General features: G+C 43.4%; 2 protein-coding genes across 12 annotated transcripts in view; both read right to left on the bottom strand.

Annotated features, from left to right (window-relative positions):
• The window catches only part of LOC134294703 (transforming acidic coiled-coil-containing protein 3-like), a 755,386-nt gene that overhangs the window by 440,132 nt on the left and 290,534 nt on the right, over window positions 1-24,720 (bottom strand). The window lies entirely within an intron of this gene.
• LOC134294754 (protein spire homolog 2-like) overlaps window positions 1-24,720 on the bottom strand; it is a 53,278-nt gene that overhangs the window by 7,365 nt on the left and 21,193 nt on the right. For 3 of the 7 annotated variants that reach the window (XM_062966406.1, XM_062966407.1, XM_062966409.1), the window contains 9 exons: window positions 19,072-19,374; window positions 10,752-10,789; window positions 7,118-7,498; window positions 4,413-4,496; window positions 4,152-4,316; window positions 2,558-2,644; window positions 1,319-1,442; window positions 1,044-1,216; window positions 298-499 (listed from right to left, as the gene is read on the bottom strand). In XM_062966406.1, the coding sequence (XP_062822476.1) occupies window positions 298-499; window positions 1,044-1,216; window positions 1,319-1,442; window positions 2,558-2,644; window positions 4,152-4,316; window positions 4,413-4,496; window positions 7,118-7,498; window positions 10,752-10,789; window positions 19,072-19,342 (1,525 nt within the window). In that variant the 5' untranslated portion in view covers window positions 19,343-19,374. Of the gene's footprint in view, window positions 1-297; window positions 500-1,043; window positions 1,217-1,318; window positions 1,443-2,557; window positions 2,645-4,151; window positions 4,317-4,412; window positions 4,497-7,117; window positions 7,499-10,751; window positions 10,790-19,071; window positions 20,517-20,548; window positions 21,010-24,720 lie in introns of those variants that run through there. The other 4 variants (XM_062966405.1, XM_062966403.1, XM_062966404.1 and 1 more) reach the window with 4 other exon arrangements.

Genomic DNA, 24,720 nt, shown 5'->3' with positions numbered 1-24,720 from the left:
GACAAAGTTTATGCACCACCACAACAACACCAACAACATTGGTAAGGATGGAAAACACTATTGATTTCTGTCTAGGATTATGGCAATGGGGCAAGTCGTTCCAAAAAGTGTCTTTCTTGATTTTTGCTGTGATGCTGCATATCCAAAGTTAGGGGAAGTTGCTTTCAGGTGAGCATAGAAATGCAGCTTTGCTCTTTGCAATCAACATGGAGAGAAAATGCATGCAATAAATAAATGATGCTCCGGTCATTTTGCACAGAGAGAAGAGGGGTGGATTGGGGCGGAGGGGGAACTTGCCCGGGTTCTGGATTCTGGTCCATGCATCGGAGGGGGTACCTGAGCGGGGCCTGGGTTCGGACCCGCTGTATCCGTCGTTCTCGGCGTCCGGCGCATTGCTCTGGCTCTCGCTCTGGAACTGGGCCAGGTCCTGCTCCGAAAAAGAGCGGTCGCGCTTCAGCCCCAGACCTTGCAAAGCCTCTGACCCGGGAGAGTCCTCCTCCTGCGGAGAGACAGGGAGACACTTGAGGGTGCATCTACGAGGGCTATCCACAAAGTAGGTTACGTTTTGGATTTTAAAAAGGACAAAGTATAGGAGAAATCATTTACCATATGCAGCGGAAAGACACATCCCAATACTACAATCTCACGTAATCCCCATTGAAATCTAGGCACGTGTCATATAGATAAATGAGTTTGAAAAGGTCTGCCCCAGTAAATTTGCCGCCTCTCTCCTACGTTTCCAACAATGGGGGCATGGCTGGAAGCTGCAGGAAGGGAGAAGGGGGAAGGGCTGAGGACAAAGTGGGGAATTTACTGGAGCAGTAATTTTCAAACTCATTTATCTATATGAGACGTGCCTAGATTTCAATGGGAATTGCATGAGATTGTAGTATTGGGATGTGTCTTTCAGCTGCATATGGTAAATGATTTCTCCTATACTTTGTCCTTTTTTAAAATCCAAAACGTAACCTACTTTGTGGATAGCCCTTGTACACTGAAGAATGAATGCAGTTTGACACCACTTTCACAATCCCTGCCCTTACTTCGGAGGTGAGCATCTCCTCCATCTCGGCCAGCGTCGGGGCCTTCAGCAGGATCCGGGGTCTTTGGCGCTGCTGGACCGGGGTCCCCGAGTCCGAGGCGGAGAGGTTGATGCAGGAGGTGGACTTGGCGTCACCGGAGCAGGCCTTCACCAGGCAAGGCACGGATCCGAACCCTGGATGGCGGAGAAAAGGAAAGGCAATGCTTTGCACATGCTCTGCTACCCACCTTTGGGTCACTAACCCCAACTGACCTTCCTGTGGCCTAACGGACCCACCTTTCTGGTTCTGGAAGCGCTCTTCAACCGGACGAAGCTTCCTCTCCTGCTTGATCTCCTCCAAAATCTTTTCATGCAGCGTCCGTTGCCTCTGAGGAATCGGCCGCAGCCGCCGCTCCGAAGCCTGCAAAGAAGGAAGGGCAAGCAGGGTCATCATCATCATCATCATCATCATCAAAATAACAATAAAGTCTCATTTCCTGGAGGTTTTAAAGAAGAGGCTGGATGGTCATCTGTCGAGAGGGATTGGATGGTGGATGTTGTTTTCCTTCCAGGCAGAAGGGGGTTGGATTGGATGACCTTTAGAAGTCCCTTCCAGTTTTAGGATAATAATAATAATAATAATAATAATAATAATAATAATAATAATAATAATAATAATATCTTTCTGCCTGGCAGAAGGGAGTTGGATGCCTAGCAGGACTGGGTTGGACTGGATGGCCTTTAGAGGTCCAGCTCTATTATTATTATTATCATCGTCACTATTATTATTAGAATCCTAGACGTCCAGCTCTAGGATTCTAATAATAATAGTGACAATGGTAATAATAATAATAATAATAATAATAATAATAATAATAATAATAATAATACAGTAGAGTCTCACTTATCCAAGCTAAACGGGCCAGCAGAAGCTTGGATAAGCGAATATCTTGGATAATAAGGAGGGATTAAGGAAAAGCCTATTAAACATCAAATTAGGCTATGATTTTACAAATTAAGCACCCAAACATCATGTTATACAACAAATTTGATAGAAAAAGTAGTTCAATGCGCAGTAATGTTATGTTGTAATTACTGTATTTACGAATTTAGCACCAAAATATCACGATGTATAGAAAACATTGGACTGGATGGCCCTTGGGGTCCCTTTCCAAGTCTATAATCTATGAGAGGCTGGATGGCCATCTGTCTGGAGGGTTTTGACTGTGTTTTCCTGCCTGGCACAAGGTGGTTGGACTGGATGGCCTTTGGGGTCCCTCCCATGTCTAGCATTCTATGATTAATAATAATAATAATAATAATAATAATAATGATGATGATGATGATGATGATGATGATGATGATGAATCAAAACGGTAATAATTATAGTCCCCTTCTCTGGAGATTTTTAAGCAGAGGCTGGATGGTCATCTGTTGGGAGGGCTTTGACTGTGTCTCACTGCTTGGCAGCAGCAGCAACAACAACAACAACAACAAACAACAACAACAACAACAACATAGCCAAGGGATGCCTACCTGTCTCAAGGGTGGCCGGGATCTTATGAAGTCAAGGATGAGCGCATGAGCATCTTTCTTCACCCGCGGAGGGATGTCCCCATCCACCTGGCAGAAAAACACAAATAATAAACCAAAACGTTAAAATATTATAAATATCGTAACTGCTTCTTAAAGTGGTGTTGAACTGCATTAATTTTTTGGTGTAGATGCACCCTGAGAAGTAAGGGGGAAAGAAAGAAAAGGCAATAAATCCTTTCTAGGATTAAATAATCTTTCAAAATCTAGAGTCATAAAGAGGTTCAGCACCTTGGAGAGCTCCCTTAAAGCTAAGTGAAAAGCTGATATGAAAATAGAACAACAAAACTTGTATTAAAAGGTAAAGGTTTTCCCCTGACGTTAAGTCCAGTCGTGACCGACTCTGGGGGTTGGTGCTCATCTCCATTTCTAAGCCGAAGAGCCGGCGTTGTCCGTAGACACCTTCAAGGTCATGTGGCCACTGGCATGACTGCATGGAGCGCCTTTACCTTCCCGCTGGAGCGGTACCTATTGATCTACTCACACTCTGGGGGTTGGTGCTCATCTCCATTTCTAAGCCAAAGAGCCAGCATTGTCCATAGACACCTCCAAGGTCATGTGGCCTCTGGCATGACTGCATGGAGAACCGTTACCTTCCTGCCGGAGCGGTACCTATTGATCTACTCACACTCTAGGGGTTGGTGCTCATCTCCATTTCTAAGCCAAAGAGCCGGTGTTGACCGTAGACTCCTCCAAGGTCATGTGGCCGGCATGACTGCATGGAGCGCCTTTACCTTCCCGCCGGAGCGGTACTTATTGATCTACTCACACTCTGGGGGTTGGTGCTCATCTCCATTTCTAAGCTGAAGAGCCGATGTTGTCCATAGACACCTCCAAGGTCATGTGGCCACAGGCATGACTGCATGGAGCACCGTTACCTTCCCGCCGGAGCGGTACCTATTGATCTACTTACATTTGCATGTTTTCGAACTGCTAGGTTGGCAGGAGCTGGGGCTAACAGCGGACGCTCATTCCACTCCTGGAATTTGAACCTGGGACCTTTCGGTCTGCAAGTTCAGCAGCTCAGTGCTTTAACACACTGCGCCACCACCAGGGGCCTTAAACTTATATTAAACTTACTAGCTGTGCCCGGCCACGCGTTGCTGTGGCAAAGTATGGTGGTATGGGAAATAAAGTATTGAGGAATTGGTGGTAATTAGGGTACAGGGTAAAGGTTTTCCCCTGACATAATCTGAATTTTATAGGCCTAAGTGAGGTCTAAATCTGTCTGTCCCCTGGACTGAGTGGGTTGCTAGGAGACCAAGTGGGCAGCAATTGGAGAAAAACAATTATTCCTCTCCCTCTAATTAGGACTTTATTTTTCTTTTCTTTTTGTTGTATCAACCTAGAGGCGTGGATGATGGGTTGTGTTGTCAAATTTCGAGGTTGGGAGGCCTTTAGTTTTGTTGTTTTGTTGGTCGCCAGGATTCCATCACTCTTTTATATATATAGAAGATATTAAACTTATATTAAAGCAATGCGATCCACAATAGGGACTGGAGGCCAGCACTGACCGCTGCCCTGACCCCGGACTCACCATGACCTTGCGGAGCTTGTAGTTCCGAGCCCGGATGTCCTGCATCAGCATCTCGAAGGGGGTCAGCTGGTACTCGGTGGGCAAGGGGTCGAACTGCTTCTCCTGGACCTTCTTGAGCTTGACCCCGTTGCGCAGCTCCCGCATGAGCTGGACCCAGAGCCGGGCCTGGAAGACAGGGCCCAGCGGTCATCAAGACGCGGCCGGAGGTCAAAGCCTCACTGAGATAGGACCCCCAAACACCCCCGTGTCCCGAATCCATACCCAGTCGGTGTTCCTCAGGTTGTCCAGGTCTGCAACTGACCGGTCTCTCAGCTCCTCGTCTTCATTCTTCAGTTTCGTCAACATCTGCAGAGAAGAGGACATTGGGGAGACTATTTGTTTTGACTAATGCTACATTTAACCTCCAGAATTCTTCTGGAAAACTGGGAAAAGTTACTTTTGGGAACAAGAATCCTCCAGGATGGGCATATCTCCATAATCTCCATAACTGGTGGACCTCTCAAGGAAGGAGTATCAGAAATATAATAATAATAATAATAATTATTATTATTATTATTATTATTATTATTATTATTATTATTATTATTACACACCAGACATCACAGTTGTGGAAAAGAACAAGGTTTGGATCATTGATGTTGCCATCCCAGGTGACAGTCGCATTGACGAAAAACAACAGGAAAAACTCAGCCGCTATCAGGACCTCAAGATTGAACTTCAAAGACTCTGGCAGAAACCAGTGCAGGTGGTCCCGGTGGTGATGGGCACACTGGGTGCCGTGCCAAAAGATCTCAGCCGGCATTTGGAAACAATAGACATTGACAAAATTACGATCTGCCAACTGCAAAAGGCCACCCTGCTGGGATCTGCATGCATCATCCGAAAATACATCACACAGTCCTAGACACTTGGGAAGTGTTCGACTTGTGATTTTGTGAAACGAAACCCAGCATATCTATCTTGTTCGCTGTGTCATACAACGTCGTTGTGTCAATAATAATAACTTTATTTTTAATATCCCACCACTATCTCCACACAGGGACTTGGGGTGGCCCCAATCAATACAATTAAAATAAGGTAAACAAAAGACACGATATACAAAGCAACAGTATAAAATAGATAAAAACAGGGATACAGTATATAAGGATCGAGTGAGGCCAAAACTTAGAAAATCATACAGATTATACACATGGAAGGGACCCCCAAAGGCCAATGCAGAATGAGGTTGGACTAGATGACCTTTGGGGGCCCTTCCAAGTGCATAACTCTATTGACAGTGTAGATGCAACCTAAGACAAGAATAGGAAGCATTTCGGATATGGAAGGACTACACTTCCCAGCAGCTTCTGAGCCAGCCTTTGCTATGGTGGGAGATGCTGGGAGTTGTAGTCCGACATCCTCCATAGGCCAGCATGGTTCTCCTTCTTCCCTATGGGAACAATGGGGCTGTATTGCATTTTCTTTCCTTGCAAGCACATTTGATCTGCATTAAACCAGAGAAAAGGCCTCATCAGAAGGAAGAAGGAAGAGAACATCGGGACCTTCCCTTGGGTAAATATTTACCGAGAGGGAGCCTGAGATAAGACAAGCACATTATTTCCCAACGGACACTCCATTGTGCCGTTTGCACCTGGCAGGTGAGGAGGACGACCTTTGGAATAAGGAAAGCACGCTTTGCCCTTTCCTGGAAACTAGAACTTTCTCTACGATAAAGATTCACTACACACAATTGACCATAATTTAATTCATAATGGGACCGAAGGAGAGAAGCCAACCAGAATGAAAAGCAAATCGATTCCCAAATCCATAGATTGGTTGAAATAGAAATTTGGAAAAACAGACTCAAGCCTCAACTGTCTTCTAACTCCTAACACTGGCTTGTGTACTCTAACAGACTTAAGCCTCAACTGTCTTCTAACTCCTAACACTGGCTTCTGTAATCTTAACTGACTCAAGCCTCAACTATCTTCTAACTCTCTAACACTGGCTTGTGTACTCTAACAGACTCAAGCCTCAACTGTCTTCTAACTCCTAACACTGGCTTCTGTAATCTTAACTGACTCAAGCCTCAACTAACTCTCTAACACTGGCTTCTGTAGTCTAACAGACTCAAGCCTCAACTGTCTTCTAAATCCTAACACAGGCTTCTGTAATCTTAATTGACTCAAGCCTCAACTATCTTCTAACTCTCTAACACTGGCTTCTGTAGTCTAACAGACTCAAGACTCAACTGTCTTCTAACTCCTAACACTGGCTTCTGTTCTCTTAACAGACTCAAGCCTCAACTGTCTTCTAACTCCTAACACTGGCTTCTATACTCTAACAGAATCAAGCCTGAACTGTCTTCTAACTCCTAACATTAGCTTCTGTTCTCTTAACAGACTCAAGCCTCAACTGTCTTCTAACTCCTAACATTGGCTTCTGTACTCTAATAGACTCAAGCCTCAACTGTCTTATAACTCCTAAAAGTGGCTTCTGTTCTCTTAACAGACTCAAGCTTCAACTGTTTTCTAACTCCTAACACTAGCTTCTGTTCTCTTAGACTCAAGCCTCAACTGTCTTCTAACTCCCTAACACTGGCTTCTGTAGTCTAACAGACTCAAGCCTCAACTGTCTTCTAACTCCTAACAGTACATAAGCCAGTTTTAGGAGTTAGAAGACAGTTGAGGCTTGAGTTTTCTTGGAAGTAGACTGTTATAAAAAAAGAGCTGTACAGCGCTCTGATAAAGATTATAAGTTAAAGTTACAAACTGAAACGTTTTGAAGTTTAACCTGACAAGAAAGGTACCTGTATATTTAAATACATGACGTTGTGAGCAAAATAAACATGTTATTTTAAAGAAGCTTACTTGTCTGTTGAGAGCATGGAATCGAAACAAGAGTTCTACAGATGCAGCCTAGACTCACCCAATGGCCAAAGCACCCCAGCGTCCACTCTCTCCATCCCAGGTGCATCGGTCACTCACCTCCTTGGTCTCCTGGATCTTGGCCAAGGCGGCCTTCAGCTCCACCGTCTCCAGGAACAGGGCCCGGCAGACCGCCTGGTAGTGCGCCTGGGCCTCCTGGGGCTGGCTGAGCCTCGATGTGCAGAGCCGCATGACCTGGCGGAAGGTGCGCACGGCGCGCAGGGCCCCCCTGGCCGCCGCCGCCGCCTCTTCCTCCTCCTCGTCCTCCTCATCTTGGCCGCCATAGCCTTCGTCCGCCGTGCCGCAGCTGCTGTCCTCCGAGTCGCTGTTGACCATCAGGTCAATGAGGCGCTCCAGGTCGGGGCTGAGCTCCCGCTCCTCGTTCTCGTCCAGGCCCCAGTCCAAGGCCCGGTAGATTGCAAAGCCCAGCGACTGCACCATCTGCAAGGAGAAGGGACTGACCGTTAGAGAACGTGATCGTGGTCATCTCGGATCAAGCCGAACTGGCCTCCACCTTGCCCAGTGTAGATCCATATGAAGCCCACCGTCACAACTGTGACCCAAGCCTACTGTGCATGGTTGTTAATACATTTTCATTTTCATGGGTGTATCTGCACTGTGGAATGAATGCAGTTTGACTCCGCTTGACCTGAACTGGATTACATGGCAGTGTGGACTCAAGATAAACCAGTTCAAAGCAGATACTTGCCTTGGCATTGTGGGTTATATAGGTGTGCGTTAGGGCCTTGAGCCTACACTGCCATATAATCCAGTTCAAATAAGATAATCTGTATTTTATAGGCAGTGTGGAAGAGGCCTGAGTGAAGAGGCCCTGGGCGCCATTAAATGGCTGAGTGGGTTGCTAGGAGACAAAGTGGGTGGAGCTTAGCCTTCTAACTGGCAGCAAGGGGAATACACAGTTCTTCCTCTTCTTCTAATTTGGACTTTGTTTTTCTAGATTATTTTTGTTTGAAAGACATATTTTGGATGACTATGTCTTTCGCGGCCAAATTTGGTGTGATTTGGTTCAGTGGTTTTGTTGTTTACTCCATAATAAAACACACATTACATTTTATATATATAGATATAATACATTGTATGTTATGGTTGAGCCTTCGGGCTCTGATACTAGGAGACGGGGTCGTAAGACTCCTCGAGAGTCAGACTCTTTTGAGGAGCGTGAAAGGAAACGGCTCCGGGATCTATTTGCAGAACCAACAGATGAGGACTCATTTGAGGGTTTTACCGAGGGAATGGAGGAAGAGGTGGTTAGCTCAGAGGAGGATGACATGGAGTGGACTCGTGTGAGGGAGGATTTGGGTGTCACCGGCAATCAAAGCATGGGAGGCGACTGGCGGGTTGCAGGATCAGACCCATGGACGGGCTGGAGGGATGGAACGGGATCCACAGCTGGGGATGCTGTGGGGCGTAGTCAAAGGTGTTTTAGCTCTGATGAGGATGATGATGATGGGGCACCTGGAATTGGGAGGGCAGCTGACAGCCATGATGAGTTTGAACTGTGATAAAATGGGGTTTAGGATCAAGGTCTAATTGCGTTGGGCAAGGTAATCTGGACGAACGCTTGGGCTCTTGTTGGGGAATTTCCTGAAGACGGGTGTGATTCGTTGCTGGATACGTAAGTTACCAAGGACACTGGGCATAGACGGCGGGAGGTACTGTGTGGGGTTTTTCTGTGCAACTTGTGTTTAATCTTAATAGCTTGGACCTCCGTCGTCTTTTTGACGGACATTAATTGCCTACTCTGGATTGACGCTGACTGACTGACCTCGACCCCAGACTACTCCTTCTGTGGCTATCGTTGAGACTTGTGGAATTCTAGACGTCTGCACCTGGCTTTCGACCTTGGACTGGATTGGGACCCCGCTGACTGCCGTTACCCTGATTGATGTGCCTGGACCCGGATGTTGCTCGTTGCACGGAGGAGTAAACAGCCTGATTTACTCATCTGTAGTTTTTGTGTAGCAGAGAAGAATCTGCTGCCAGTTTATTGTTTTCATTCTGACCGCTGTTTATCCTCTTTTGTTTGCTTTGTTCGTCAGGCTGAAGTAAGCACTTTTGATTTAATCCGGATTAAACTCCTGTTTAATCCGGTTTATTACCTTTAACCGTTTTAGTTCAAACGGAACTGTTTTTGTTACTTTTTACACTGAAGTCAAGTGTTTGCCTTGTTATTTGTTTCTTAACGGGCAATTTTAGTTCTGTAACCTCAATAAACTGAGTTTTACTCTATTTGGTGGCGTTCTGTCTATGACATTGTATATACGTATAATATTGATAATACAGTAGAGTCTCACTTATCCAAGCTAAACGGGCCGGCAGAAGCTTGGATAAGCGAATATCTTGGATAATAAGGAGAGATTAAGAAAAAGCCTATTAAACATCAAATTAGGTTATGATTTTACAATTTAAGTACCAAAACATCATGTTATACAACAAATTTGGCAGAAAAAGTAGTTCAATAAGCAGTAATGCTATGTAGTAATTACTATATTAACGAATTTAGCACCGAAATATCAGAATGTATTGAAAACATTGACTACAAAAATGCGTTGGATAATCCAGAACGTTGGATAAATGAATGTTGGATAAGTGAGACTCTACTGTAATCCAGTATAAATAAAATAATCTGTATTTTATAGGAAGTGGAAGAGGCCTGAGTGAAGAGGCCCTGGGTGCCATTAAATGGCTGAGTGGGTTGCTAGGAGACCAAGTGGGCGGAGCTTAGCCTTCTAACTGGCAGCAAGGGGAATACACAGTTCTTCCTCTTCTTCTAATTTGGACTTTGTTTTTATAGGGTTTTTTGTTGGAAAGACATATTTTGGATGACTATGTCTTTTGCGGCCAAATTTGGTGTGATTTGGTTCAGTGGTTTTGTTGTTTACTCCATAATAAAACGCACATTACATTTTTATATATATACATTGTATATACAGTAGTCTCTCACTTATCCAACACTCGCTTATCCAACGTTCTGGATTATCCAACGCATTTTTGTAGTCAGTGTTTTCAATACATCGTGATATTTTGGTACTAAATTAATAAATACAGTAATTACTACATAGCATTACTGTGTATACTGTACTAAATAGCATTACTGTGTATTGAACTATTTTTTCTGTAAAATTTGTTGTATAACATGATGTTTTGGCGCTTAATTTGTAAAATCACCTAATTTGATGTTTAATAGGCTTTTCCATTATCCCTCCTTATTATCCACCATATTCGCTTATCCAACATTCTGCCGGCCCGTTTATGTTGGATAAGCGAGACTCTACTGTACATATAATATTGATAATATTATAATGTAATACAATATAATAACAATACACTATTATAATTGTATATTTATATTACATGTAATATTACTAATAATATTGCAATACAGAGGTATAGTACAATATAGTAATATATCATGTTTATTTTATGCTGTACTAATAGTATATATTGTATGTACATATAACTTGTAAGCCACCCTGAGTCCCCTTCGGGGTGAGAAGGGCGGGATATAAATGTCGCTAATAAATAATAATAATAATAATAATAATAATAATAATAATAATAATAATAGCCTGAGTGACTTAGTCTCAATTAAGAGATAAAAATGGGATATAAGGAATAATAATAATAATAATAATAATAATAATAATAATAATAATAATAATCTTGAACTCACCTGGGCTTCTGCAGAAGGCGTTAAAGTCAATGGGAGTTCTGCAAAAGGAAAAAAAATACACAATTAATATTCCTCTTTCTTGGAACCGGATGTGTTGTTGTTGTTGTTGTTGTTACTATTACTCCAAGTTTAAATCTCCTTTGTTCAAAATTCCTGGAACCAGAAGTGTTTTGGATTTTCATAATTTCCCTTTGTAGGAAACATTTGCATCTAGGTCACGAGATATCTCGGAGATGGGACCCAAATCTAACTATGACATTTATGTATCCTTCCTCTGCATCTGAAGGTTGTTTCAGACACAATATTTTTAATAATATTGTGCATGAAACAACATTTGTGTGCCTTGAACCACCAGAAAGCAAAGGTTTATCGTAGGAGGATTTTGGACGCCGAAAAAGGCACGTGCAACCTTTGTTATTGTTGGGTTGCTGTGAGTTTTGCAGACTATATGGCCATGTTCCAGAAGCATCCTCTCCTGACGTTTCACCCACATCTGTGGCATGCATCGCCAGAGGTGTGAGGTATGGAGAAACTAAGCAAGGAAGGTTTATATATTTGTGGAATTTCCTGGATGGGGGAAAGAACTCTTGTCTTTTGGAGGTCTGTGTGAAACCATGAAAATGAACAAAATCTGGCTACCAGTATTTAAAAACTCCTAAATCAGAACAGTAAATAAAAACACTAAAAACAGAAGAACTCCAGACATGGATCAATCAGGGGCAGCTAACGACTCTGAACAAAGGATTCCCCCAGGCCAGGATGTGAGGCTGGGAAGGCCATTCAATGCTAAACAAAGGTGATTAATTACAACATTTACACTGGCCTCCTCTTTTGGAGCCATGGCAGTCCAAGTGGTGTCAAAACTGGATTAAGTGTGCCGTATAGATGCCTCCTTCCTTTGTCCTTGTCCTGCATGCTTCTCTCCTCCTCCAAAGCGGCCACCCACTGCTGTCCATCTGGTCCGTCCAGGCACTTAACTCCATCCGCTTCCATCTGGCCGTCCATCTGCTTTGGCCTCGAGACGTTCCCCAAAGGGAGGAAAGGCCACCTGCCTCTCACATTTGTTGCTAGGGGTTGGGTGACCTTTTCCCTTTTAGTTGGACGGGGTCAAAGGCAGGAAATAGGTCTCCAGGGCATTTGGCCAAGTGAAAGGAACAGAGGTGGAGACGGGATCAACTTAATGCACATTTGCAATCTTTCTGGCTTCTGGATATTAATAAAATCCGCAGTATTGACAGAACTGTTGCTTCTCCAAGTGTTTCTGCTTTCCACTGGCTTCAGTTGTATTTCTACTTCAATTGATATGTTAAAATGTTAGTACTGTATAAATGTTTACCGATGTTTGTTCTAACTGTCGCAAGATGCCTTGAATCCCAGAGTGAGGAAAAGGTGGCACAGTAAGAACTATAGAAATAATAACAACAATAACAAAGTGTTGTCGAAGGCTTTCATGGCCAGAATCACAGGGTTGTTGTGAGTTTTCGAGGCTGTCTTGTCATGTTCCTGAAGCGTTGTCTCCTGACGTTTTGCCCACATCTATGGCAACCATCCTCAGAGGTTGTGATGTGTATTATATAGAATCATAGAATCCTAGAGTTGGAAGAGACCTCATGGACCATCCAGTCCAACCTCATTCTGCCCAGAAGCAGGAACATCACATTCAAAGCACCCCCGACAGATGGTCATCCAGCCTCTGCTTAAAAGCCGCCAAAGAAGGAGCCTCACCAGACTCTGGGGCAGAGAGTTCCACTGCCGAACAGCTTTTTCTCCTTCCTCCCTCACAACCTCACAACTTCTGAGGGTGCCTGCCATAGATGTGGGCGAAACGTCAGGAGAGAATGCTTCTGGAACATGGCCATACAGACCGGAAAACTCACAACAACCCATTATGGTATATATATTGACATAGAGAGAAAATGCTCTCATAGCATTTCTTTCTTTACAATTTATTTATTTCGTGTCAAAAGCACTGCATGGTAAATACATTTTAAAATGATGACATAAAGGAAATCACAAGCAACTAAATAGTTTTAGACCAAAAGCGGGCAACAGCAACCGCATTGTCCGTAGCTTTAAACAACTCCTCCTCCGTGCATGAGGCAGGGCATGTAAGACATTCCAATAAGAATGTCTCTCTGCAGCCAAGCTGTTAAAGAACTCTTGCAAATGTAAATCTAGGGAGATTGGAGAGATTCTTGTGTTTTAATTGTTGATTTTATTTGTTGTGTTGACACTGTTTTTAGTTATTTATATTGGTTTTAACTTGTCACATTTTGTTTCTGTTTTGGGCTTGGCCCCACGTTAGCTGCCCTGAGTCCCTTCGGGGAGATGGTGGCGGGATAATAATAATAATAATAATTATTATTATTATTATTATTATTATTATTATTATTATTTTATTTTATGACACAGCAAACAAGATAGATATGCTGAATTTCGTATCACAAAATCACAAGTCGAACACTTCCCAAGCGTCTAGGACTGTGTGATGTATTTTCGGATGATGCGTGCAGATCCCAGTCGGGTGGCCTTTTGCAGCTGGCAGATCGTGATTTTGTCAATGTCTATTGTTTCCAAATGCCGGCTGAGATCTTTTGGCACGGCACCCAGTGTGCCCATCACCACTGGGACCACCTGCACTGGTTTCTGCCAGAGTCTTTGAAGTTCAATCTTGAGGTCCTGATAGCGGCTGAGTTTTTCCTTTTGTTTTTCGTCAATGCGACTGTCACCTGGGATGGCAACATCAATGATCCAAACCTTTTTCTTTTCCACAACTGTGATGTCTGGTGTGTTGTGTTCCAGAACTTTGTCAGTCTGGATTCGGAAGTCCCACAGTATCTTTGCGTCCTCATTTTCCAATATTTTTGCAGGTTTGTGATCCCACCAGTTCTTTGCTGCTGGGAGGTGGTACTTGAGGCATAAGTTCCAATGAATCCTTTGGGCCACATAGTTGTGCCTCTGTTTGTAGTCTGTCTGTGCGATTTTCTTACAGCAGCTGAGGATATGATCCATGGTTTCGTCGGTTTCCTTGCACAGTCTGCATTTTGGGTCATTAGCTGATTTTTCGATCTTGGCCTTCATTGCATTTGTTCTGATGTCTTGCTCCTGGGCTGCAAGGATCAGGCCTTCTGTCTCCTTCTTCAGGGTCCCATTGTTGTTGTTGTTATTATTATTATTATTATTATTATTATTATTATTATTATTATTATTATTATTATTATTATATACACACATACATACATACAGAGAGAGGGAGATAGCAATAATAAAACCAACAATATCCATGCAAGAACTATTTCTGGTCTTGCATGTTTTGCTGCCAGTGGACACAGGAGGCATCAAGCAGGGAGCTGCAAACAGTATGGATGAAAGAAAAGCAATGCTCAATGTGTTGTTGACACATACAACAACCCCAAAAGCAATGCTGTTCTGCAGCGAATATACTTTGCTCTCTCCTGCCTCTGTTCCCATTAGTTTCCCTTCAGGGACGGTGGGAGTGACGCAAGGCTTTTGGTCCGGCCCGAGTGCCGCCTTGCAGGGCTGGAAACATCCCCGAAATGCACCAGGAGGGTCACCTTGCATTTGCAGGGCTGGATGGAAGTCAAGGAAGGAGCCCCAGGTGATAATAACCATTAAAGAACTGGGCAAACTGGTTTTTTTGTGTTGTCCTAAAACACCTTCTTGCGGTGCTTCTGAGCAAATATTATCAATTGCAACCGCTACCGGGAAAAACCTTCCTCTTGCAAATGTTTGGGTGCAACAGTCTTGGAACATGGACAGAGAACCAGCATTGGGTTGGGAAAAGACTCAATTGGCTTTTGTCCTTCTATGCATTTCTTATTTAGATGGGTTCGCCTTATGCACAAGGTAAACATCTCAAAATAAGATGCAAAGACCCTATAATAAAATTAATAATGATAACAATAAATAAAATAATATTAAAAATTTAAATAATAATAATAATAAAATGAGCACACAAAGATACTGTGGGACTTCCGAATTCAGACTGACAAAGTTCTGGAACACAACACACCAGACATCACAGTTGTGGAAAAGAAAAAGGTTTGGATCATTGATGTCGCAATCCCAGGTGACAGTCGCATTGACGAAAAACAACAGGAAAAACTCAGCCGCTATCAGGATCTCAAGACTGAACTTCAAAGACTCTGGCAGAAACCAGTGCAGGTGGTCCCGGTGGTGATCGGCACACTGGGTGCCGTGCCAAAAGATCTCAGCCGGCATTTGGAAACAATGGACATTGACAAAATCACGATCTGCCAACTGCAAAAGGCCACCCTGCTGGGATCTGCACGCATCATCCGAAAATACATCACACAGTCCTAGACACTTGGGAAGTGTTCGACTTGTGGTTTTGTGATACGAAATACGAAATCCAGCATATCTATCTTGTTTGCAGTGTCATAATAAAATATAATAATAATAATAATAATAATAATAATAATAATAATAATAATAATAATAATAATAATAATAAATTGTACTATGAATGCAGTCTGGCACCACTTTAATGGCCATGGGATTATGGGAGCAGTTGCCCTGGAACTATCCAACGTGCTAGCCCACATTGAGGGGTTCAGAATCGTGGGTGTGTCTACATTGAAGGTTTAATGCACTTTGGCATCACTTTGGCTGCCATAGCTCAATGCAATGGAATCCTGGCACCACCTTTCTGGTCTTTCCAGGGCGGCACATGAGCCCTTGAATTGCACCACGTCATTAAATGTAATTACTCTGTCCTTGCAAGATACTTTGGCCTCTGTCCTCCTGCAATAATCTGCCCCGAAGACCCACCCGGATCAGTGGGGCAGAGGGCAATTGCACGCCACTTAAAATGCCATGTCGTAGCACAAAGCTCTGTAATGCTAGGAGTTGTCGCTTGAAATGGTTTTGTATGCCAAGAGGTGCTGCTGCCTCTCCAAACTACAACTCTCAGCACTCCACAGCATCTCAATCGAGAGATAAAAGCAGGATATTATTATTATTATTATTATTATTATTATTATTATTATTATTATTATTATTATTATTATAGAAGATCGGGGGCAGAGGACTCTTACTCTTACAAGTCAAACAAGCAGTCAAAGAAGAAGAACATGCCCTGGCAGAATATGCCAAGCAAAGTGAAGAACCTGCTTTGATTGAAGTCAAAAATCAGAAACTCCTCAGAACACAGCAGACAAAGAATCAGTACAAGAAAACTGCACTACAAACTAGAGCTGACAGCTGGCACAACAAAACTATCTATCTTGTCTCCTGTGTCATCATAATAATAATAATAATAATAATAATAATAATAATAATAATAATAATAATATAATCCAGCATATATGTCTCATTTGTCATACTATGTTATAACATACTATGATCCAGAAGCATTCTCTCCTGATGTTTCACCCACATCTATGGCAGGCATCCTCACAACCATGGCCAGCTAAAACGCACAAACTGGGTTGCTCTGAGTTGTCTGTCTGGCCATGTTGACTGTGTGATGTATTTTCGGATGATCCGCGCAGATCCCAGGAGGGTGGCCTTTTGCAGTTGGCAGATCGTGATTTTGTCAATGTCTATTGTTTCCAAATGTCGGCTGAGATCTTTTGGCACGGGTTTATTATTATTATTACTATTATATTATTATTAATTAATATCCTGCTTTTATGTCTTGATTGAGATGCAAATTGATCCAAAACATTTTTTAAATGTTAGCCAGGATATAAATACTGTTACCGGTACTATTACTACTACTACTACTACTACTAATAATAATAATAATGGTTCTTTCTTTCTTTCTTTTATTATTAATTAATATCCTGCTTTTATGTCTTGATTGAGATGCAAATTGATCCAAAACATTATGTTTTTTAAATGTTAGCCAGGATATAAATACTGTTACCGGTACTACTACTAATAATAATAATAATAATGGTTCTTTCTTTTTTTTATTATTAATTAATATCCTGCTTTTATGTCTTGATTGAGATGCAAATTGATCCAAAACATTACGTTTTTTAAATGTTAGCCAGGATATAAATACTGTTACCGGTACTACTACTACTACTACTAATAATAATAATAATAATGGTTCTTTCTTTTTTTTATTATTAATTAATATCCTGCTTTTATGTCTTGATTGAGATGCAAATTGATCCAAAACTTTATGTTTTTTAAATGTTAGCCAGGATATAAATACTGTTACCGGTACTACTACTACTACTACTAATAATAATAATAATAATAATGGTTCTTTCTTTCTTTCTTTCTTTTATTATTAATTAATATCCTGCTTTTATGTCTTGGCAATAACAGAGAGCAAGCATGCCAATATTGAGACCAATTGCAATGGGAATGGGCAGAGCAATAATAATAATAATAATATTAACAACAACAACAACACAGTCCAGTTTGCAATTGGCAAGGAGACAGGGAAAATTGCTGGTGCTGCTTTGATTTTTGGGAGCTTACTAAAGGATTGAGATGCAGTTCCTCCAAAGTTAAAGGCAATGTTTTGCTCCTCTTCCCCAAATAAGAAGAGGTCTCTCCAAGGATAAAATGAATCCCTTTTTAATGTTTGTATATCTGTAAATTTCAAACTGTACAGGCTTTGATGTAAGCCTGCTTTGAGTATCCTTGTTAGGGAGAAAAGCAGGGTATAAATAAATAAACAACAACAACAACAATTAGGTTGCTGTGAGTTTTCCAGGCTGTCTGGCCATGTCCCAGAAGCATTCGCTCCTGACGTTTCGCCCACATCTGTGGCAGGCACTCTCAGAGGTTGTGAAGTCTGTTGGAAACTAGGCAAGTGGGGTTTATATATCTGGGGAATGATGTCCAGGGTGCAAGAAAGAACTCTTGCCCGTTGGAGGCAAGTGTGAATATTATAATTGAGCACATTGATTATCATTGAATAGCCTTGCAGTTTCAATGCTTGGCTACTTCCTGCCTGGGGGAATCCTTTGTTGGGAGGTGATTAGCTGGTCCTGATTGTTTCCTGTCTGGAATAGTCTGCAAGGCTATTTGGTGCTAATCAAGGTGATCAATTGCAATATTCACACGTGCCTCAAACAGACAAGAGTTATTTCTCGCACCCTGAATGGCCTTGCAGCTTGAAGGCCTGGCTGATTCCTGCCTTTGTTGGGAGGTGATTAGCTGTCCCTGATTGTTTCTTGCCTGGAATAGCCTGCAAGGCTATTTGGTGCTAATCAAGGTGATCAATCGTAATATTCACACATGTCTCAAACAGACAAGAGTTCTTCCTCCCACCCTGAATGGCCTTGCAGCTTCAAGGACCGCCTGCTACCTACCTATGGGCAAGCATCCTTTGTTGGGAGGTGTTAGCTGGCCCTGATTGTCTGTCTGGAATTCCCCTGTTTTCTTGGTGGGGGTTACCCTTTATTGGGAGGTGTTAGCTGGCCCTGATTGTCTGTCTGGAATTCTCCTATTTTCTTGCCTGAATGGTACCTTTTGTTGGGAGGTGTTAGCTGGCCCTGATTTTCTGTCTGGAATTCCCCTGTTTTCTTGGTGGGGGGTACCCTTTGTCGGGAGGTGTTAGCTAGCCCCGATTGTCTCCTGTTTGGAATTCCCATTTTCTTGCCTGTGGGGTACCCTTTGTCGGGAGGTGTTCGCTGGCCCTGATTGTCTGATTGGAACTCCCCTGTTTTCTTGGCGGGGGTATCCTTTGTTTGGGGGAGGTGTTAGCTGGCCCTGATTGTCTGTCTGGAATTCCCGTTTTCTTGGCAGGAGAAGGGGAACCCTTTGTCGGGAGGTGTTAGCTGGCCCTGATTGTTTCTTGTCTGGAATAGTCTGCAAGGCTAAAACAGATAAGAATTCTTCCTCCCACCCTGAATGGCCTTGCAGCTTCAAGGACTGGATGTTTCCTACCTGGGGGGGTACCCTTTGTTGGGAGGTGTTAGCTGGTCCCGATTGTTTCCTGTCTGGAATTCCCAATACTCCTTCTAAAGAAGTCTCTTGTTTGGAAAGTCCTTTGATCTGTCATAGGGTCTTGGGGTGGCTCTTAAAGGGGACGCAGCTCTTTCAAAAGAGAGACCCCAACCCTCCTTTGGGGTGGGACTGGCGGGGCGCAGGGCCGGCCCCACCATAGAGGCCACGTGAGGCGGCCGCCTCGGGCGCAGGTCCCCGGGGGGCACCGTCAGGCTTCCCCCGCCCCTGCGGGGGGGGGCACTTTTCCCCACCCCCTGCGCGGCGGGGGCGCTTTTCTCCACCCCCGCTTAATATTTTAAATTATCTCCGGCCGGCCCTGGCGGGGCGGCTCCCTTCCTCCCGGTAATAGGCAGGCGAGACTCACCGGCCAGGCCGCTCTCTCCTTTGGCGGCGACGGCTCCGTCCCGGCGGAGGAGGAGGTCGGCGGGTCCGGCGAGGCGCCCCTGGGGCCCCCGGGCGGGCCCGTCCTTCCCGGCGCCCTGGATCCCGCGGCAGACCTGGAAGGCCACGGCCCAGGCCTGCTCCTCGTTGAGCGGCTGCTCGTAGGCCTTCAGCACCTCTTCCAGGGACAGCTCCGGGGGTCCCGCCGGCGCCGAGGCTCCGCCGTCCTCTGTCGGGGCCGCCCGGAGGGACATGGCGGGCCCTGCGCCATCCTCGGAGCCCGCACCTGCCGCAGGAGGAACAGCCAGACCCGTCAGGGAGGAGGCGGAGGAGGAGGACGGAGGAGGAGGAGGAGGGCCGGGCCGGGCCGGGCGGGCATCCCTCCGCCCCCGCAGCCAGGAGAGCAGCCAGGAGGAGGAGGCGCCAGGCCCCGCCAAGCAGCAGCCGCAGCCGCCCAGGGAGGGGCCCCGGCAGGCCAGCGCCACGAAGAGAAGAGCCCCGGAGGAAGGGAGGCAGGGAGGGAGGGAGGAAGAGGCTGCTCCGGAGCCAAAGAAAAGGAGGAGGAGGAGCCCGCCTTCACAAGCCCACCCACCCACCCATGGGACAAGGAGGGCAAGGGGACTCTGGGCATGTGCAGAGTGGACCCCAACACAACCATAAAGCCCACCCACCCACCCAGGGAAACAAGGAGCGCAAGGGGACTCTGGGCATGTGCAGAGTGGACCCCAAAGCAACCCAAAGAGGGGGAATAAGAAGGGCAAGGGGCCTCTGAGCATGTGCAAAGTGGACCCCAACACAACCAAAGGAGGGGGAATAAGAAGGGAAAGGGACTTCAGAGCATATGCAAAGTGCCCCCCAAAGCAAGCATAAAGCCCACACAGGGGAATAAGAAGGGCAGCTGGCCTCTGAGCATGTGCAAAGTGGCCCCAAAGCAACCATAAAGCCAGCCAGCCCACCAACCCACCCACCCAGGAGAACAAGAAGGGCAAGGGGCCTCTGAGCATGTGCAAAGTGGACCCCCAAGCAACCAAAGGAAGGTGAATAAGAAGGGCAAGAGACCTCTGAGCATGTGCAAAGTGGGCCCAAAGCAACCAAAGGCTCACCCGCTCACCCAACTAGGGGAAGAAGAAGGGCAAGGGCTCCCTGAGCATGTGCAAAGTGGCCCCAAAGCAACCATAAAGCCAGCCAGCCCACCAACCCATCCACCCAGGGGAACAAGAAGGGCAAGGGGCCTCTGAGCATGTGCAAAGTGGACCCCCAAGCAACCAAAGGAAGGTGAATAAGAAGGGCAAGAGACCTCCGAGCATGTGCAAAGTGGACCCCAACACAACCAAAGGAGGGGGAATAAGAAGGGAAAGGGACTTTCTATCTCAAATATCTATATATGTATATCTATATAAAATTTGCAATAAAAGGAGCTATTCTAAAGGATGGAGAATAATACAAAGAGGCAAGCCTACCTAGGAAGTTGTCCATTAAAATCTTGCTCAGGTCAAAAAAATGCTGCTGGGAAAATGCATCCAAAGCCTTTCAGGTGAGTCAGGTGAGCAAACCTGGCTCACCTGGGCAACAGGTAGGAAGGGGAAAGCAGGGAATACTGTATATACTCGAGTATAAGCCTAGTTTTTCAGCCCTTTTTTAAGACTAAAAAAGCCCCCCTCGGCTTATACTTGGGTGAGAGTCCTGGTTGGCTTATATTTGGGTCAGCTTATACTCGAGAATATATGGTACATTTTTCTCTATTATTATCTATATATATAAAAGAGTGATGGCATCATGGCAATTCACAAAACAACAAAAGTACAGGCCCCCCAACCTCAAAATTTGACAACACAACCCATCATCCACGCCTCTAGGTTGATACAACAAAAAGAAAAGAAAAATAAAGTCCTAATTAGAGGGAGATTTAGGCCTCACTTAGGCCTCTTCCACAGATTATCTAATTTGCACTGGATTATATGGCAGTGTAGACTCAAGGCCCTTCCACACAGCTATATAACCCATTTATAATCTTATGTTATCTGCTTTGCACTGGATTATCTTGACTCCACACTACCATATAATCCACTTCAGTGTGCATTTTATCCAGCTGTGAAGAAGGGGCCTCATATAATCCAGTTCTCAGCAGATAATATAAGATTAGAAATATACAGTAGAGTCTCACTTATCCAACGTAAACAGGCCGGCAGGATAAGTGAATATGTTGGATAATAAGAAGGGATTCAGGAAAAGCCAATTAAACATCAAATTAGGTAATCGTTATACAAATTAAGCACCAAAACATCATATTATACAACAAATTTGACAGAAAAAGTAGTTCCATGCGCAGTAATGCTATGTAGTATTTACAGTAGAGTCTCACTTATCCAACACTGGCTTATCCAACGTTCTGGATTATCCAACGCATTTTTGTAGTCAATGCTTTCAATATATCGTGATATTTTGGTGCTAAATTCATAAATACAGTAATTACTATATAGCATTACTGTGTACTGAACTACTTTTTCTGACAAATTTGTTGTCTAACATGATGTTTTGGTGCTTAATTTGTAAAATCATAACTTAATTTGATGTTTAATAGGGTTATCCTTAATTCCTCATTATCCAACATATTCGCTTATCCAACGTTCTGCCGGCCCGTTTATGTTGGATAAGTGAGACTCTACTGTACTGTATTTACAAATTTACCACTAAAATATCACAATGAATTTAAACACTGACTACAAAAACATTGATTATGAAAAGGCAGACTGCGTTGGATAATCCAGAACATTGTATAAGCGAATGTTGGATAAGTGAGATTCTTCTTTAATATGAAATAATTACTGGGATAGAATAATGCAGAACAATATAATCTCTAAAACCAGGACAGTAAATAAACAGGGGAATTCCACACAGGAAACAATCGGGGCCAGCTAACACCTCCCAACAAAGTATTCCCATCATCAAAGTCTGGCAAATCCTGTTTTCTCAGGGCCACAGACGGTAGAAGCACATAAAATATCGCAAACAACACCACTCTGAAAACAAGGGAATTCCAGACAGGAAACAATCAGGGCCAGCTAACACCTCCCAACAAAGTATTCCCATCATCAAAGTCTGGAAAATCCTGTTTTCTCAGGGCCACAGACGGTAGAAGCACATAAAATATCGCAAACAACACCACTCTGAAAACAAGGGAATTCCAGACAGGAAACAATCAGGGCCAGCTAACACCTCCCAACAAAAAATTCACTCAGGGAGGAAACAGCCAGGCTTTAAAGCTGCAAGGCCATTACATCCTAATCATTTTTCCTAATTGCAGCATTCATACTTGCCTCCAACAAACAAACAAAAAAACCAATCAGAAATATTGTATATTCACAACCTTTAGGAAATAATATCCCCTGATGGCGCAGCGTGTTAAAGCGCTGAACTGCTGAACTTCTGGACCGAAAGGCCACAGGTTTGAATTGGGGGAGCGGAGAGAGCCCCCACTGTTAGCTCCAGCTTCTGCCAACCCAGAAGTTCGAAAACATGCAAATGTGAGTGCATCAATAGGTACTGCTCTGGCGGGAAGGTAACACCGCTCCATGTAGTCATCCCACATGACCTTGGAGGAGTCTACGGACAACGCCGGCTCTTCGGCTTAGAAATGGAGATGAGCACCAACCTCCAGAGTCAGACACGACTGGACTTAATGTCTGGGGAAAACCTTTACCCTTGACCTTAACTACCACCAATTCCTCAATACTTTATTTCCCAGACCACCAGACTTCGCCACAGCAACGCGTGGCCGGGCACAGCTAGTACATTATAAAATACTTGAGCCATATACTGAACAAAATCTGGCTACCAGTATTAAAAAAACTCAACAATCAGAACAGTAAATAAGAAGCAACACTCTGAAAACAGAGGAGTTCCAGACATGAATTAACCAGGGGCAGCTAACGACTCTAAACAATGGATGCCCCCAGGCAGGAAGAAGCCAGGAGATGAAGCTATTCAATGCTAATCAAGGTGATTAACCTGTGAGTTTTCCAGGCTGTATGGCCATGTTCTAGAAGCATTCTCTCCTGACATTTCACCCACATCTATGACAGGCATCCTCAGAGGTTGTGAGGTCTGTTGGAAGGTTTGTTGGTGGCCAAACTGGGAAGTGAGACTAAACAAGGCAAACCTCTTGCATCTTATTGAGCCTGTGCTGATGCTGTGTAAGTTGGATTTATTTTCTCTGCTGCCAACACAATATTTCATGCTGCAATTCATTGCACTTGGCTATTGTGTTTTGACTATGGTCTTTTTAAATATTTTATGGTTTTGTGAGCTGGCCATAGAACATTGTTATTGGGAGGCCTATATAAATAACGATTTAAAAAACAAAACAAAACAAGGGCTTAAAATCTTAGGAACCCAAAACTGCTTTAGGCTCAGAGCCAGTGGTAAGAGACTAAGGCAAAATCCTATTAAATCAATTCCTGAATGTGATGTAAACACATATGCAAATCTTGCTAATTAAATGGACTTACTCTGGTTTGGAACAGAAAAAGGCTTGAAACAAAGAAGTTACAGTGGACCAGCTGTTTTTTCACAGCAAATTGCCCATAGCTTTTTGAAAATGATTAAGGAATGTGCTGTATATACTCGAGTATAAGCCTAGTTTTTCAGCCCTTTTTTTAGGACTAAAAAAGGCCCCCTCGGCTTATACTCGGGTGAGGATCCTGATTGGCTTATATTTGGGTCAGCTTATACTCGAAAATATATGGTACAGCCCGAAAGACATACAACAACCATATGGTACATTTATTATTTTTCTCTGTTATTATTGGTATTAATACATTTATTATTTTATTCTATTAATTATTATTATTACATTTATTATTTTACTCTATTATTGTTGTTACTTTTACATTTATTTTACTCTATTTTTATTATTAATACATGTATTATTTTACTCTATTTTTACATTTATTATTTTACGGCATTTATTATTATTATTATTATTATTATTATTACATTGATTATTTCACTCTATGATTATTAAAAGGATACATAAACACATTTACATTGAAGAAGATGAAAATAATGATTTAATTAGAGTTGAATATCTTAAATTCCAGTTTGATGTAAAGATCCCAAAACATTTAAACGACTGGTGCCTCAATTAATGTAAATGTATTGGTACAGTAGAGTCTCACTTATCCAACATAAACAGGCCAGCAGAATGTTGGATAAGCGAATATGTTGGATAACAAGGAGGGATTAAGAAAAAGCCTATCAAACATCAAATTAAGTGATGATTTTACAAATTGAGCACCAAAACATCATGTTATACAACAAATTTGACAGAAAAAGTAGTTCAATATGCAGTAAAGCTACGCAGTAATTACTGTATTTACGAATTTAGCACCAAAATATCACGATGTATTTACCACCCTCGGCTTATACTCGAGTCAATGTTTTCCCAGATTTCTTGTGGTAAAATTAGGTGCCTTGGCTTATATTTGGGTCGGCTTATACTCGAGAAAATATGGTAATTTTATTGGTATCTCGGCTTATACTCGAGTCAATGTTTTCCCAGATTTCTTGTGCTAAAATTAGGTGCCTTGGCTTATATTTGGGTCGACTTATACTCGAGAAAATACGGCAATTT

The sequence above is a fragment of the Anolis carolinensis genome, unplaced genomic scaffold, assembly GCF_035594765.1.
Source record: "Anolis carolinensis isolate JA03-04 unplaced genomic scaffold, rAnoCar3.1.pri scaffold_19, whole genome shotgun sequence".
Taxonomy (NCBI): Eukaryota; Metazoa; Chordata; class Lepidosauria; order Squamata; family Dactyloidae; genus Anolis; species Anolis carolinensis.
This window is presented reverse-complemented; position numbering and strand designations above follow the sequence as displayed.